Here is an 18,849-nt window from a genome sequence, read left to right as displayed (position 1 = left end):
AGTTCTTATTAACATTGGGCAATCCCCATGAGCCATGCTATGATGAAAGCACGAATAAGGCTGTAAACATGAACACAAGATAACAAAATACCATTGTTTATGTTTTATTACATGATGTTCTTTGTATTTATGGAAGTAAACTCTTTCTTAACAGAAGAATATTAAGTTTACACTTAGTATAACAGTGATCAAACTCTAATAATATCAGAGTAACTAGTCAAAAGTGAACCTATGAAAATAATAAGTATTTCACCTCATTCCTACCAAAATGGGAACTAAGCAGACTTTTCTGTGCTCCTTCTCAGTCAAATGCTGATAGAATTAAGACTAAGCTTAGTACACAACTTAATATGAAATGTATTTAGTTGCATTTCTACTATAATTCCTATTTTAAGATTTTAAATTAAAATGTAAGGTCTAAACTCTATGTTTGTAAATAATATGTTCTAAGTCTGTGCCTCTGAGAGAAGGCTTTTTAAGCATTTATTTTGATCACAAAACATGAATCATATTGGGGTAAATGGAGGGTAGTTATTTCAAAAATAAACACGCTGATTATTTAATAAAAGTGCAAAGAACACCCAGCTGCCTTCTCTTGTCCCTATATTGTTATAAATATATATATAAATATATGAAGCGTCTCATTCAGATCCATCTTCAAACAGAGAGCAGGACTGCCTACCTCTGGAAACATGTACAGTGTCTCTGCCTCTAATTTTTAACTGTCTTTGGTCTTGTTCTACTAGGCAAGCTGTCGCTGGCTCTTCCTTTGCTCTGTTTTGATTTATTCCTTCTCACCTTCAATTTTAAATGAGCAGAAGTGACTGTGGATTGTACGGATACCTACACTGGACTACTTGTAGGTTGCAGCAGTAAAAAAATGTCATAATCCTAGAAAACTCTTGTATGAGGTCAACCTGTCCAGAAATGTATATAAGCACAAAGAGGACACACTCAACATCTTCTTTTCTATAGTCTTAGTCAGTTGTCCACAGCAGCTCTAGTAACAAAAAATATCTGAGAAGTCATAAATGCTTTGGCACAGGGAGTCAAGATCAGTTCCAAATTGGAACCAGTCACAGCCCCAATGAAGCCAGTCCTCAAATTTGTACTGAGGTGGGGGAGTCTGAATTTTGTAATGGTGAAATGCAGATGGCAACTGTCAGAGTCATTTAGGGCAACAACGCTGCAGGGCCATTCTGTAGAACCACAATGGATTTTCAAGGGTCTCTGTTGTGTGAAACATGGAGCTTCTGCAGAATTAGGACAATTACCTAAATACCACAGTGTCTCATTTTTCAGAGGTTCTTTGAGCTCAGCATATGTAGTGGCCTGTGAAAATTTTGTTCCCAGGAAGGCTGAATCAAAATAGTTGCTTGGGACATGTCATTTTTCAAAGTTTGCTTGTCAGAGTTTTTCCTATGAAAATGGAGGCTCTTGTAATTTGGAATGCCTTCACTGTTGTATTAGTTGTATTGTCCTCTCCCAATTGCTCATAAATGGAGCTATTAAAATTCAAATAAATGACTGCGCTGTATCTAGAAGATGCAGCCTGATAATAATCTCTCCTAAAATCTTCTATAGAAAATCACTGGAAAGGTAAATAGAAAAGGTAAAGGAAATTAATTGGTTTGATGTGCCTGCTTTGTACTGCTCTCATGAAGGAAGTCAACTTTAAACACTATGCAGCCAGATATTTAAATAGGCTTTGCTTCACCAGAATTGCTCAAATGGTGAAATATATCCTTATATAAACCTAATATATCCTAAATCTTTACTTCCTAAATATTTATTGACCCTTATTTTGGCAGTTATTTGTTTTACACCAGCCTGTTTGGTCTCATGAAATCATACTGTTGAATACATAACCACAGAATCATACATTACATCTACACAGCATATAGGGGAGCAGAAGCTTTTCTTCACATATGGATATTATACCACTAATTTATCTAGATGAAAGAGTGCTCTTTAAAATGCCATAGACAAAAGAAAACAAGACCTTATAACCATGGAATTCAAGCTGACAAAAAATATCCAGCTTTTCCTCTTTATCACCTCCAGTGATGATAACAAGAGAGCACAACAGGTGTATTTCATGATTACTCCTCAACAGTAATCTTTAGAAAATGCAGATATATTGCTGGACATTGACTCTATTAATTATAAAGGTATCATTTTCATAATTATTCTGATTATATCGTCAACTCGCCCTGTGCCGTTAAATGAGAAATGCAAATTCCAGAAACTTCATTACAATTTTTATTGCTCATTAGAAGCATTTCTTACTCTCGAAATATTCAGTATACAGATGAAACAGGGAAAACATGCTGGGTGCAATGAACAGTGGAATGCCAGAGTGCAAATACTGAATAAGGTTGTTCATAAACAAACTACTTCTTAATATTTCTTTAGTGCCGTCAGCTCCAACAACTCAAAGATTATCTTTTGAATTTGCTAGTATTTTTTCTTTTTACCCAACTCTTATTTTTCAGTCACACTAGGGTCTTCCTTGTTATTTTGTATTTTGTATTCCCTAATTGCCGTTTTAATAGAGATAGATACTGATAAGTGTACACCAGATAACAGTTTCTGTACTAAAGACAAACATTAACAGTGACTGCAACAAGCACTGTATTTTGGTTAAGTTGCAGAATTCCAATTCCAGTCATTTGCACAAGGTAAATACTCTATGCCTCTTACAAAAGCCCCAGTGTCTTGGAAAAACTTCAGACTAATGAACTACAGTGGACTCATTAGCCTGCTGGTCTTCAAAGGAACTATGCTGAAATATACCAGATACAAATATTTACCATTTTTTGTTCCCCAAATATTTCTACATACAGCTTAAATTTTTAACCCTGTGCTCTTTTTGCCACATTGTTAAGCTGTGAACTGTTAAAAAGCTTCTGCATCTCTCCAGACATGCAAATCCGTAGCTCCAGTAAAAATGAGGTTTGTAAATGCTGGAGGGTGGAATGTTCTACATAAACGGGAGATAGCGTCATTACTTAGCACTGCGAGAAGCATTTCAAAAGCTGAAACACCCTTGCCTTGAAAAGCAAGAAAGTTTTTAAAGAAGTCTGAGGCTCCTTGTCATCCTTGTTTGAAAAAACTGATAAAGATTTGGAGTTGTGTTCTTCAAAGCCAGGCACTCCTCAGCTTAGCCCCACTTCCAGTTCTTTGTGTTAAAGGTGTCTCATTGGGGGATATCTGCTCAACTTATAAATCTGCATGTCAAAACATAGTCTATATTATGAAATAGCATTTCCTTCCAAGTGAATCAATAAATATAATTTTGACTGTTAAACCCAATATCTATTTTTATTTGTTAGCTAAAACCACAAAGAGTATTTTTAAATTCTCTTCAGACCCTCTGTTTAACCAGTCTATGTTGCAATGCTTGGCCTGCAGCACTTCTATTTTTAGCTCTAATGGAACAGTCTTAAATTGCTTATTTTCTGTTTACTAAAGTCATTGAGCTTGTAACCATGGCAACTGCAGCAAGTGCCACAGCTTAACTGTTTTATTAAATGGATTGAGATACAGCTGCAAAACTTGAAAGGTCAGCATGTCAATTTTATACATAGCTCAAACTGCCATATATATCACATTATAGCAAGTACTACATTAAATATGAGGAGCCAGAATTTGATCTCAGTTGTAATGATATAAATCTTTACTATCTCTTTGCTCAATGGCAAAAAAAAAAAAAATCTTGTTCTTTTTCTTATTTTTTTTTTGTCAAATTGCACAGCCTGTCAAGTTTCAGTGATTACTGCATTTGAATGCGTAAATTGCAGATGATGTACATTAAATCAGTCCCTAGTTATCTTGGAAAGACACCATCTCACAGTTGTGTTTGCATGAAGCTTTTAGCACGCTATTATATTGCTTACAGCAATCACATTTTTTTTGGAATCACTATGTTCTGTTAGGTTAATAGAAGGAATTAAATCAAAACTAAGGACTGTCAAATGAAACGTCTTAAGAGTTTTACTGGAAGAATTAACACAAAGAGTTCTTTAAATCTGTAATTAGGCATTTGAACAAGAACACCCTGAGTACCAGAGGTTCTGAGAAATTATGCCTTCTGTTCATTTCAGTATAAGCTGGGTATATTCCATATATATGAAAACCAGGGTACTTTTAAATTCATACTTCAAATTGTATATAACAGTTAAATCAAATACTTCCGAAGATTGTTGAAAATTACTACCACAGTTTAGCAGTTTTTTGTTATAGAATATAAAACCCCATAGGATCCGATAACAAATATCATTTTTAACACAAACCTAAACAACGTTATACAGCCCCCAAAAGATTGAGAGCTAAAATAAGAATAGTGATATATTTACACCCATAAATATTTAATGCATGATTCATCCTGTTGTAATAGAACCAAAAGCTTGAAGAATGTTTGACATTTAGAAGAATAGGGTTCTGCTCTCTTTGCTAGTGTTGTGGTTGGAACAGCGTTCTCATTGCTACATTTGGTGCTAAATGTCTCCGTATTGCAAATCTGTCTGTATAGGTACTTCCAGTGAATAAAAAACAAACAGGAAAATTGAAACTTTAAAGGAGAGATCGTTTGGAAGAGCTAATAATCTAATAAATTATCAAAAGATGTATTTCTTTCTATGAAAATGTGCCTGTTTAATTTCAAGAATAGTGTATTTGATGTTCAATCACTAAATTCAAAGAAATGTTCTTCGTTATATGTTGGTCTAACTGGAATTACTGGATTGGAAAAAATAATGAAGTTTCCTTCCATTTATGTATTTCTTTTTTTTTTCCCCCTCTATCTGCAGGATCTACCTTCATTTGCAACACCCACATAATTCCAGTGAAAAATCAAGAGGGCGTAGCAATGATGTTTATTATTAACTTTGAGTATGTAACAGATGAAGAGAATGTGGCATCTCCCGAGAAGTGCAAGCCAATATTGCCATCCAAACTTGTAAATCGTAAGTTATTCATTGAAAGTTCTCTGCTTACCTCTACTCTTAGGGGGAGAGTCATTAACCTGGGCAATTATAATACTACAGAATTTATGCAATCCCCATTGCCTGACTCATTTTAGATAGAATTCAAAACAATAAGTTAAATGCAGCAAACCTGTTATAATGTTGGCAAGATAATCTACCAGATCTGTGGTAGTACTAACAGCATGGATCTTGTGAGTACTGCTAGGAAATATAAATTCATTAAAAGTAAAACATTTCACAGAAGTGCATTAGCCTTGACAAAAATTATGAATGGAAAACTGAAAAAAAAAGCATTATGATATAGCCCAACTATCTCAGCTTAGTTGGTGGAAGGTTTGATTCAATTAGACTAGAAAATATGAAAAGTGAAAAAAAAAGTTAAAACATAACATCCTGATTTTATCAAATTGAAATATTCAGTTTGGCTTGAAGGATGTGAGTGGTTTTGGATATACAGGAAATGCTTTGGTTTTCATTCTAGTCTAGAATGTAAGTATTGTCGAAGTCAGAAAACTCTACACAAAACAAATTCCACTTCTAATACAGCTGGACTCTGTAGCTTTCTGTCCCATCTGCAGAACGTATGCTCTTTTGCTGACCTTCACTTGCAACAACAGCTCATGATCCTTCTGCTTTGCATCTGCACTCACCTAATCTCCTCTTGCTACAAGATTTCCCAGAACACATCCCCGTTTGTACAAGCCCTTAGTAAAACACAGCATGCTCTCACAGAGAGCATTAACACTCTCCCCTGGCTGGCTCAGCAGCTGTTGGAAAATACCTTTTTGCAGTGTAATAATCTTTAATGTTAGTATGATAAAGGGACCCGGAACCTAAGTTTTCTGATTGTTAAATCAACACTTCAGCTTTCTCTAGATAGGAGGCAAAGACTGGTACAATCTTCACTGCGAGAAGCGAGGGGAGAACTTTCCCAACGTAAGCACTATGCACTACCTGAAGCGATGACATGCTGTACTTTTTTTTCTGCTAGTTATGTCGAGAAGATTGTAAGGAGCAGGCCTGCAGCTCTACATATAACAACATTTACCAGGTTCCTTCTGACAAAAGCAATCTTTGCCATTTTTCATAATCTAGACTTTCTGCACTGTATCTTCTGGACAAAATGCATAGGATCTCACTCAAAGCTCTGTGACTCTCGAAAAATACATAAACAAAAAGTCCCCCCATAATATTGCCAAATCATTCACATTTTTAAAAGATTTTCTTTTGTTTCTATAACTGATTGGAATACTAAAAAATACCATTTTCATTAAGCATGGAGAAAGAGCTCTGACTGAATGACTCTGGATGGACGAAAGTCTTTTCCACTTATGTCCGTATAACCCTACAATGGTAGCAGATATAACTGTTGAAAGGAAAATACTGCAAACTATTGTTCACCAACTATCAAGTTTTTAAAAGAGCCTTTGTAAATATTCTTTACAATACATATTTAAAATCTTGTGCTTTTATAGTTCCCTTTCTTGCTCTGTTTTGCAGGGTTTTTTTTTAAGTAACCAATACAGCAGTATTTTTCATTTTTTTGAGATATCAAGAAAACACTTTTCTTTTTTCTAGTAATGTTATGGTAAAGATCACGTTAAGGGGTATCGGAAAAAATAATAAAATTGCATCAGAAAAAAAAGATAAAAACTACATCAAATTACCCAAAAAAATTACATCAAATTACCCCACTTATATTCTGTTTCTATTTCAGGATGCCATGATTTTGTGAATTTTGAACACTTTAATTCCTGTTCTTAAAAAACCAATTTTATAACTTAAATAAAATTGTCCATGCTTAATGGGGTTTTATTGACAAAATAGAAGGTAAAATACCAACTGGGGGGAAGGGGGGGGAGGAGCTTCATGTCCTGAAAAAGAGCTTTGTGTTCTGCTCTCTGCGATACATCACTGTGCATTTCCAAGTGTTGTCACTTGCCGTATTTTAAAGTGAAAAGCCGCTAAAGAGGACATCCGCAAAAAAAAGCACTCAGTCAAAACATCCTTCTCGTGTTTTACAGTATTTATGCCTGGCATACACAGGGGATTTCCTTGTAGAGAGTTCTTGAAAAAAGAATAGGTGGGCTTCCAAGCATAATAGAGAAAGATCAAGGTGCAAAGGGAGGCAAAGAAAGGTGACTTGAACTGTTTTCCTGCTAGTGGGTACAGCCCGTTGCCAGAAACTGGCAGAAACTAGAGCAGGCACATGGCTGCTCTTACTCCTACCTAGTTGCTTTTGGTTTCAGAGCAGACTGTTATGTGGGCAGGATGGGAAGAATGATGATACAAAACATGCAACATACCCAAAAATTCCTCTTGGCAGAGAGAATTCTCATGAAAGAGGCCAACCTGTGCAAAACATCCAGAAATAACTGCAAGATATTGTGTACAGTCCAATGGTGGGTTTGAATTAAAACAAACAAACAAAAGCCTTGAAATTTAGAAAAGACAGAGGAAGACCAATAAACAAAAAAAGAAGTAAAAAAAAAAAAGGGCAGGTTGTTTACTAGTAAAATGATCTTTTCAAAGTCATGTTCCCACCATAAGAAAGCCAAACAGCAGAGGAAGTTAGTAGGAGGAAGTTAGTTTTTCATCATCTTACTCTATTTAGAACATACATCAACAGGTAAACAGGTAATCTGTTTTCATTGGATCTCACACAAAATGGACAGTAATGGGTACTGGTTCAGAAAAAAAAAAAAAAGGCAAAGAAACAAAATCCCTTCAAATCCAGCAACCAATTTAGAGAATAAAAATAGAGAGGGAACCAGCCATACAACAAGTGCAATACATCTCTGACAAACAACCAAGATAAGCAATAGCTGATGACAAAAGACAAAAGATTTCAGATTGCATTAACATCTACTACCCAGAAGTACACAGATCATGAGAGATTTCTTTCCAGGGTTCCTTAGATTGAGTTTCCTCATATTAGAATGTCTTTTCAACATGAGCAAATAAAAATGACTGAGTCAGGTTGCAGGAGAGAAGAACTAAAAGTGAACAGGAAACAAAGAGATTACAGTTATTTTCCTGACCCTAGAAAATAAGATAACTCTTCCATACTATCATTCTTCCTCTAATTGATTTATTAAGAGTTGACATCAAATTCATCAAGTGTTAACTTTGGAAAACCTGTCCTTTTTCTAAAAGCTTCTTTCCTTCTAGCTGCAGCTAACAGTTTTGAACAAGACCGCTTACCACAGTGCTCCTCATGACTGAAATCTAGCACATTGTAAGAAAAAATCATTTCATGTTGTACATACAGTGCCTTCTGTTTTCAAAGGCTCTAATATAAAAGAGGGATTCCAATCTGCTACAGGGCGGAGGGCCTGTGGAAGGCAACTGGCATATGCTAGGTTAAGATCAGAGACTACATTTAGTTCTGGATAGGCAGAAAATTAAAAATTTACCAGCTGAATACTGCCAGATAGTTTAAACAGTTTGTAAGCTGTTTGGGACATGGATCCTGTCTTTTGTTATTTGCCATCATGATGGCTAACACAGCTAGGTTCTGTATGATGGCTAACACAGCTAGGTTCTGATTCAGCATTGGGCTTGGCAGATTATGATAATAATAGATTATTAAAAAAAAAAAAAAAATACCCAAACCCAAATTGGTACGTTGCCAGGAGTTTGATGACCACATCTGTGTATAAATAGAATTCTTCCTAGTCTGGTGCTCAAAAGCTTCTATCTCATCTGCAGCAAAAAGCCAAATAGGCAGTAATGTGAAAAGTGAAGATACTGGCTTCACAATACCAGTGTAAAAATCCTTTCAGCTGATCCTTTTGTTCCTTTTATTCTTCCTTGCAAGAATTTATCATCAGTTCTCTATGGAAGTCCAGCCACTGTTTGTATAATCAAATAGCAAATTTTTGGAAAACCCTAGCATGCAGCAAATCTGTAAAGAACTACTAAATCACAGCCAACTGATTTTTCACTCTTTTTTGTTTCATTGCTTTTGTGTTTTGCCACAATTCTATTTTTCAGTATATGTCATTTCGCTAGTAAAACAAAGGAAGTCTTTGTCCATATATCTCTTTCCTTTTAGAGAAAAAGGAATACCTCTAAACATTTGTCATATCTTTTTGTTTAACCTTCTAACCAAATTTATTTAATACATCTGTCCCATTTTATATTCAAATAGGTGAGGAAATTTCTTCTGTAAGCACTTATTCCATGACTGCGTGACATCCCCTTTCCCAGTGAAAATATATTTGTACAATGAGCAGTCAAAATGAGACTTATAAAAACTGATTTCTGCTATAGATGTCTTTCCTGTGCAACCTGCTCTAAGGTGTCCCTGCTCTGGCAGGAGGGTTGGACTAGATGGTCTCCAGAGGTCCCTTCCAACCCTATGATTCTATGATTCTATGATTCTGCGATTCCATCATCCAATTACTCTTTCTAAATTTTGTCTCATTCCCAGATATGAGAATACTATTCATTCTTAATTCAAGTCTTTTCTAATAAGTTTGCTTGCCTTTTGTGTTGCCTTTTCTTAGATCATGTAGATGTTTTTTAATTCCAGAAGTTAACTTCTATACTCAAGGCAAATACACTTAATAACTTTAATCCACCTCACTTTATCTGTGACATGCTTGAGAGCATAAAAACCTGCTTTTTAAATGAAAGGATATTTCTTCAGCATATTAAATTTTAAGATTGAAACTTTTGAGCTACATAAGCCCTAAAAATGGATTTCACTCATACTGTAACAGTTCTTATGGACTGTTCCCTGTCACATCTGGTAAGACACTAACATTTGCTTGATTGTCACAATGACAATAAAAAATTATTCCCAAAAATGTTGTTCATAAATTTTCGTGAATTCAATCATTTGCCAAAGTTGTATAAAATTTTCAACTCCAACTGAAATAATGCATAAATAATGGATATTTAGCAAGGCAGTTTTAGAAAAAGAGAAATCCTTCGTTAGACTCACTGTAAAAGAAATAAAAGAGCTTTCTGTAGATTTTCTACAATGAACTCAGTTAAGAAGAGATGTGATTTTATACCGATTTAGCAAAAAACCTCTCTGAACACTACTAAATTATCATTTAAATTTGTCTACTAGTAGAAGTTGTTAACCAAAATAAGATGAGATAAGAATTCCTGTACAGTGTGTTGTACAGACTTCATTAAACTCTACTATAAAGTGTTAAGCTACTATAACTTATGTATATAAATATGGCTTTTAAATCATCTGTTGAGGAAAGGGAATGTAAGTGTTCAATTTTATTCCCAAATCTGTCAAATGCTCCAAGAATTTATGTTATAGAAACATTACAGAAATTTATGGAACTAGTGGCATAAATTAATATTTGCTCCTGGCACCTGATTCTGTTCTTCAAAGCTGTCAAATACTTTGCGTCTGTAAAGCCAGTAACTGCAAATTATCAAAATCAATCATTACAGACTGAACACAAAGAAAATCAGCAGCCATTTGACACTGACAGAAAGTCACAGATTTGCGGACACTGACTTCAAGATGAAGAATGTAGCTATGATTTTTCTACTCAAAGTAGACCATACACATGCACAAGATGAGAAAAACCTCTTGGAACTTTAATTCGGAATTGTCTTCATTTTCTGCCCCACCTAGAGCATGCTGCTTTTTTACTGACCTATAAGTGCTCTTTGTAACATTTAGCCCAGTCCTGCCTAAAGCAAAACTCATCTTAATATGTAGGCTAAAATAGCTAAAGTCAGATGAGGTAACATTATCTCAAGCTTTATTCATTTAACTTCAAAACATTTTGACTAGCTAGTGTATAAGCTATAAGCTAATACTGGTTCCCAAACACAGTGTCCATTACCTCATGGGAGAAAGCCCAGAAAGTTATTTGATTAAGAATATAATTGCATTCTGCCAAAGAGGGATATTTGAGGATAGTCGTATCATTTTATCACTTCAAAATCTATAAGCATATTAAAGACACCCTGGAATAATTTCTTGGGTTTCTTCCTCTAAAGGAAATGAGAGGATCTATTGTACATCTAATAAAGGCATACTTTTTGGATAAGGTTCAGACAAAACGAACAAGCTAATAATATTCTTAAAACACCTAAAACCATAACCAAGAAGATTCTTCAAGGTGCTTACACGTCACCAAGTTTTGCTCTACCCTGGTTCTAGCAAGGACCTAGTAACTCCTACATTACGTCTCAGGAGTAGAGATCACTGCATCCCCTGAAGTTACAAATCAAGCAAGCACAACGGAAATCCAAATCAGGCCTTTCCTTTAAGTCAATGGCACATATAAGCAATAGTAACCCCCCGACTTTGCCCAAAATGTAATGAGAAATTTGTCCTGGGTCTTATTTTGAGCTGCAACACTGGTAGCAAATTTATCATAAGTGAGGGCTAGTCAAGAAAAATTGTGTTCAGGAGGACAAAGGTTTCTATCTAGCCAGCCAGCAGCATAGTTCTGACAACCCCAGTGTCAATACGTGTATTTGCCTCCAAGGTAAATTATAGTGAACACTAGGTGAACTGAGACAGTGTTGAACTCTTAGCAAAGGAATATAGCCAAACAGCAATCACCAGTAAAAGACAGAAGAACCTCTGGTACTTTCACCTCCAGTGCTCCACTAACACCTAACTGCTTTATTAACAGAACAGCCATTAAGAGAAATAAATTCTATTAATCTTCTTTTACAGACAGAGAAATACAAGTGGGGTGGCTGTATTTCTGTTTCCTCATGACGGTTACTGTTGGGACTCAGATTAGACAGGAACCGTCCCTAGATTCTAGTCACTGTAATTAGCTGTTTGCATTACAGCCTCTACCAGCTAGGATCACACAGCTATCGTGCTATATCTTGTACAAGTATTCAACAAAAAGAGGCAATCTCTGCTTAAAGAGATTACAAACCAAAAAGAGGGAACGACACAGCTTTCAGTGGGGGTGACTTGTACACACTGGACAAGGAAATGAACACAAGCTGACAATACCCTGGCTATGCAGATACCCTGCAAATTTTCCTTTTGCTATATAAATAAATACATAGTAAGTATGAGAAGTGAGTATGAAAAGGATTCTTAGATTGAAGTAGATCCAGGAGGTTTCTTCCAGTCCTATACTTTTATTCACTTTTAGCAGGTCTCCTATCTCTTTCTTCTTTTCAGGACATTTTAAACAGGTGGGTTCTGTGAGGTACATTGAAGGCTAGGATATGCTTTTTGCAAAGGCATCCCACATTATAATACATAGCCTCAGGAAAGTATAAAGGAAAATGAGTTTTGCATCATTGTCTGATGGAAGAGAGAGACATATGTCTCTCATTCATAATAAGAACTAACACAGATAACTTAACACATCCGTGCACTTTAAATTGAGTTAGAGATTTTAACCTTGGAGAGGGAGAAATCAAAACTATCAGGGTATCTCAAGTTTAGACGGACGAGGATGCTACTAGATAGCAGAAAAAAAGATTAAACATATCTGAGAAGCTTTCGGATGGACACTGGTCATAAGGAATATGTTTTGTTATTTATATTATTCAACATGAAGTAGACATTATTTTAAGGTAAGAAAACAAAATAGATCTATAGATAAAAATGAGATTTACCACCACTGTGTCTTCTTTCTCAGGAATAAAATCCTATCATTATTACTTGACTATATTAAGGAGCATAGCACCCAGGCAAGATGGGTATTTCAAAGACCTGAAAGCAATTGGCAGAAACATAGTCTGAGGGGTTCTTCCCATGAAGACATGAAATAATCGAGCCCTATCAGGAATATAAAACTTTTCTAAGGTCATACAAGTGTCAGCAAATAAGTCTATTCTTCCTAAGATGACTATGAATTCCTCAATTTTTCAATAAGTTTCTTGCAAAAAAAAACCTCAGCATTTACTAGCAATGAAATTATCACTAAGATATTGGAAGAGGTTCTATTTCATGAGAAATAGCACGTTAGTCTGGATACACCTACATTAGTTTTCTGTCTGAAAACTTAGCCAACTTTAAAACTTGGCAATTGGAAACATATATTGATCTATGCAACAAACTTAGTAATTATCAAAGTACTTCTCAATGGAATAACTCTTCCAAATAGAAAAGCAATGTACCTTTAGAACAATTCTTCTGCAGATTACATATATTGTATACGAATTCAAGCTTCCTGAATTTGCTTCTAAAATGTGTGGAAATTTCATATTCTACCTTCTCTTCTTAATAGTCTGTTCATTTTTTGAATCTGTTTCTTTTTAAGCTAAAGCTTTTTGTAAATCTAGTTTAATTGTATTTCAGATGGTAACAACCTTTCGAGTGGCTCTTCTTCAGGTAAATCTATCTTCTAAAATTCTAACTACTAAAGTCCTTTTATTGCTTTGTTCTGGTTCTATTACTTCAAGATCTCATTACATTTTATGTAATTCTAGAAGAGTGCAAGTCAAAATATGGCTCTTGCTCCCACTCTCTGAATACTTAATTCTGCAAAACTATAGATATAACAGATAAACTATTAAATTTAGTATAATTATATGACCTATAAAATTCAAATGTAGTGATACTTTTCAGCTTATTATCAGTGAAAGTTCTTGTATGCAGAGCATAAAAAAATTTCAATAATTATATGAGAAAAAAACACACTGTGGAATTTGGTAGTGGTATATAAATTCAGTGTTAAAACATAAAGAAAACTTCTTCAGGCTTCTTTGTCTCAGACAAAAGCAATACTTTTTATTCTGTGAAATCTGGTAACCAGGATGATGAAAGCTTAAGAATTTCATGATAACTTGATCAATTAGATGGAATGAATTCTTTTTTCCAGCTGCCAAAAACCCCACTATATTCTTTGCAAGACAGCAAAATATTGTGGTAGTTGATGAATTCTTTGCATATAATGTTTGTTGTGGTGCTTGCTATTTTATTTCATTGCAGTTATTTACTTTTTTCTTCTTTTCCACTTTTAATTATGTCTAAGAAAAATGCAAGAAGTAAAATATCTTTCTGAGGGGACCAAACATTCTTTTTTCTTATGTTTTTTTCAAAAAAAAACCCAACACTGTAACTCCTATAATCTTAACGTAATAAATAACATCTAATAAAATGACATTTCTATCAAAAAAATAGGAAGAAAACCAGACAGGTAAATGTACAGGTTTGTATTAATATCCAAGGAAATAATCTTTTGAGGGAGACCCTCAGAACATTGTTCAGACTAAATTCACTGGTCAACCACACAGAGCATAATCGTAAATGTAGCCAGAGACTTCATTCCCTTCCTTTCATGTTATGACAGGCTACCTCAGAGGCCTATATGGAGACAGAAGGATCTGGAACCACATTATTCTCTTAGCCATTTTCAATGATACCTTTTAGGAGAAGTATAGCCTGAAGACAAAAATGTGCCATCACCAGCACAGAGATAAAACAAGTTTCTCACTTACAAGGGAGCATAAAGAAGATTGGTGTTACTAATACTGATAGAACTCAAGTGCAACCTTAAATTTTAGAGAAAACTAAAAAAAAGAACTGAAGTGCCAAAATTAAAGTAGATTATACCAGAGGATAAAAAAATGTGTATATGCAGTATCTGAGAATTGTAAATTTAAGCTTCTAAAGTTAGTAATTAGATATGCCTTCCTTTTCCTGTCTGAAAAGAAATGAAGATTATTTAATGAGCAGACCAAGAAAATTATCCACTTATGTATGCTTCTCTAGATTTGGGGGAAAAGAAATGAAAAAAAAACCATAATTGGCTCTTGCTGTAATTCTCTGTCCTAAGGCCTGCTGAGCCCAGACCGAAAATAAGGCAGCATTACATGCCTCAGTGTTTGCACAGAGTACATTCAAGTACCGCTATTTTAGATGGTCGGTGTTTAGGGATTCCATTTCTCAAAAGAAATTGTTTCCTTCAGTCTGTTGCGTCAGTTGTTAGATGGTATTTCTAAGCCTTTGAGCAACAATTCAATAATTGCCTGTGTCTGTATTTCAGATAACTGAGATCCTGAAAATTCCTTGACAGTAGGCATTCAATTATCAGAAAATCTTTCAGCAAAGAGCGGACTTGTGCTCCTTTTGTGAAAGTAATTTTGCTCATTGTTTGAGGAAATTTCAGAACAAAAGTATTGTTGAATTAACCCATGGAAGACAGTCTGTCATAATCAACCTACATTCATGGAATCATAGGATGGTTTAGGTTGGAAGGGACCATAAAAATCATCTAGTTCCAACCCCCTTCCATGGCCAGGGACACCTCCCACTAGACCAGGTTTCTCAAAGCCTCATCCAACCTCGCCTTGAACACCTCCAGGGATGGGGCCTCCACAACTTCCCTGGGAAACCTATTCCAGTGCCTCACCACTCTCAGAGTGAAAAATTTCTTCCTGATGTCTAACTGAAATCTCCCCTCTTCCAGTTTGAAGCCATTACTCCTTGTCCGATCACTACATGCCCTTGTAAAAAATCCCTCTCCAGCCTTCTTGTAGGTCCCCTTCAGATACTGGAAAGCCGCTATAAGGTCTCCCCAGAGTCTTCTCTTCTCCAGGCTGAACAACCCCAGCTCTCTCAGCCTGTCTTCATAGGAGAGGCGTTCCAACCCTCTGATCATCTTCATGGGCCTCCTCTGGACCCGCTCCAACAGGTTGATCTTTGTGGTCACGTATGTTGTATTCCTTAATCTTAAATACTGAAATCTTATATACTGACAAAGTAACATATGTTTCACATTATAGCCAGACCAGTCATCCACTATGATAAAAACATCCGAGACTTTATTTTCTTCAACACACTACCACAGTTAACAGGTTGTATCTGGACATGGACAGCTCAGAATTTGGTTTATTTCTCAGGCTAGGACAGGTGGTACGTCATAGCAGGAAACAGTTCTGACAGTTTCTACCTTTCACTTAGTTTGTCTTGTGTGAACTTTTTGTGCATTTGAGCTCCTTTGATTTGATTTTGGAAAGTCTAGCTCTAGAGGAGGTAACTAGCTCCTAACTAGGGACCCCAAGACCAGCTACCATTTCTTTTCTCTTTGGTTGACTTACCTGAAAGCAGCTTCAGATACTGGTTTCTGTAACTACTTCTGTAACTATTTCTCTGCATCAGCATAAAAGTAACAATGCTACTAGAGATGCTACAAAAACTGGCTGAGCAATTCTTTGAGGAGCTGCTATCTCTTAGGATTACCCTTCTGCAGTGACCATGACAGGAAAGAAGGTGTGCATGTTCTAAACCATGTGCATTGACATCGGCTAAACAGACTTTGGGACAGCACATAGGAGTACCTATCAGTAATTCTAAAACCACTAAAGAAATGGCAGTGAAAGTAAAGCTCTCTCAGTTGTAGGCTTTTCTCTGACTTTGCCACTGTGTCTAGTATGTAAGTACACATTCTCATCACTAAAAGTTTGAGGAGTAGATTCACTGTAGCAAGGAAATATTTAGGCCAAATACTGTTTTCCCTCCTTGTTGCAGAATGCTTGCACAGAACAGGTAGGGGAATTACTTGTCACGCAAGTGTATTGGATTACTAAAGAAATCCTTATTCAGATATGTTTTTCCTGGAATACCCCATTTTCAAAATGAAGTTTGTATTCATGGGGCAGGAAATTTGAAAAATTTGAAACCGTGATTGTAACTGTTAATAAGGTCTTTTTGGAAACAATTTTCATTCTCCCCCCCCCCCCCCAATTCTATATGATGGTAATGAGTATTTAAGAATTGCAATTTTCCATTAATGATAACATTTCCAGAAAAGCAAGGCTATTAATTTTTCTTATCCAGATAGGTTCTTTCCTACACTTTTTTCACAAAACTATTAACCCAAACATTTTATTTCCATGAATTCTAAATATCTTCTCCTTTAATCTCCCAAAATATGAGACAGAATTAAAAAAGGCTTTCAGAAGGCAAGAAAAGTCCATTTGAATTTGGGACTTTGAATTTGGGAGTTTGGAGATAACTACATCTGCAAACAGTTTAGAAGTGTCCTTTCTTATCTGCAGTATATTTTTGGACTGAATTCTGCTATTTAGAAATTCTAAGGGTTAGCTGAGATGGCACAGAGAATAAATGCAACCATCAGATTAACTCATTTGCAAATTACTTATTCAGTGAAGCAGGGTTTGAAAGGAGGAGGTGGAATGTAAGCCCAGAATTGTGACTCAGACTCAACTGCTTTCCTCAATTGCTCTTAGCAAGCCACAATTACACAAATCTCTGACTCAGCATTAAGAAGAACTTGGCAATCTAATCTTCAACTTCAATAAAACATAAGGATTTTATGTAACATTATCTGTATATTTATAGTAAATAGCTAGTTGCGTCTCAAAAATGTTTCAGTATTTTTAAGCCAAGATAAATCTGCTCTGACATCATACCTACACAAAGCAGGGGTTGCCCACTTTCAGACAAACAATTTTACCCCATAAACAGTATGCCAGGAAATCTTCCACTGACCCTTCTACTCCATACTGGGACAGCGGGCCAGAGGTCGTGAATTTTGCTTCATGACAAATTGTATTATTACTGAGCTGAGCAAAGAAGTGTAATGTAAACTAGACAAATTCTGAATGGGCCTCCTAGTAGCTTTAGCTGCAGTACTGCAGGAGAGAGCTGAATGTCCAACACATCATATAGCTCATTATCCATACAGTGAAGAAAAATAACAATACTCCTCCTCTAAAGAATATTAAGATTAAAAAGCAGGAAATCGGGATTTTAACTTTCAGACCATTTATTACAGTTTATAGAAAAATAGCAAAAAGCTACTCATTTAAGTTTTCTATTTCATGCCCAAGAGTCTTAGCAAGAAGCAAAATTCTCACTGAGTATTCTTTCCAGCTGAACTGCAGTTAGACAGCTAAATCAGTAATGCAGTATAACATGGTCATATTAAATTGGTGAAGCAGAAAAGACCATCTGCACCACCATGAATATGACTAAAATGGAGTGCCAGCAAAAAGCCTTTAACAGTGTCTAATGCCAGAAAGCCTTATGAATGGTATTTTTAAGAAGTTTGGTGTAATTGATGAAAAGCGAATTATAGTATTTGTTTCACTTTTGATGCAATAAGCTTTCAAAATTGAATTATAAACTGCTTAAAACTCAATTCGATGTGCATTTAAAATAATAGTTTTTAATGTACTTCACTAATTTCAACTGTAAGGAATTTGTTCGAGGATACTTAGTAACTTAGAAGAAATATGCATGTTCCTAAGGTGCACTCTGCTGAATGTCACTGTGCAGGTTGAAAATTGGCACCTCTAGCTGCTGTTTATAACATGCATGACTCCGGTTTTATGTAAGAGATTTCTGTTTATTGTACTGTTGTGTGTGTATATGTACTAGAGTAATAGATTCAATGCTAAATATTTGGAATTCAATAAGATTTTCAGAAATTGTCACAGAAAAAAAAAAGGAAGATTGTTACACAGATTTATATTTTAAAGTAGGGGAAAAAAGATGGAAATAAATGGCCAGATTTCTAAATACTGAGATGTTATCAGCAGAGTCTCACAGGTTCTCTATTATTTAATACATTTTCAATTACTTGGATAAAAAAGGTGCAAACAGCAATGTGAGAATGTTTCTGAATGTCACAAAATTACTCAGAGTATGATATGAGATTTATAGACATATCCTATGATACTAAGTGATAAAACAGCGAACAAAAATTCTTACAGACATAATAATAGAGGCTAAATTACCTGCTATCAATAAAGAAAGAAATCTCTGAGCTGTTGTGAAAATATCTTAAATTAGCACATGCTAGGAAGATAACTCAAAAACGCAATCAAATATTAGGAATTATAAGGAAAGGAACTAAGATCAAAACAAAAAGACGTTATGTCACTGCATTGACCCCTGAGTCTGGGAGTATCTCGGGCCACTGTC

The 18,849-nt window shown here is 35.4% G+C and overlaps 1 protein-coding gene across 1 annotated transcript in view; it reads left to right on the top strand.

Annotated features, from left to right (window-relative positions):
• Nucleotides 1-18,849, top strand: part of KCNH7 (potassium voltage-gated channel subfamily H member 7) — a 253,766-nt gene that overhangs the window by 142,486 nt on the left and 92,431 nt on the right. Inside the window, exon 3 of the mRNA XM_082484494.1 lies at nt 4,812-4,967. Within this exon, the coding sequence (XP_082340620.1) occupies nt 4,812-4,967 (156 nt within the window). The remainder of the gene's footprint in view (nt 1-4,811; nt 4,968-18,849) is intronic.

The sequence above is a fragment of the Vanellus vanellus genome (assembly GCF_965231255.1).
Source record: "Vanellus vanellus genome assembly, chromosome: 5".
Classification (NCBI taxonomy): Eukaryota; Metazoa; Chordata; class Aves; order Charadriiformes; family Charadriidae; genus Vanellus; species Vanellus vanellus.
The sequence above is the reverse complement of the archived record's forward strand: the minus strand, read 5'-3'. Positions and strand labels throughout refer to the sequence as shown.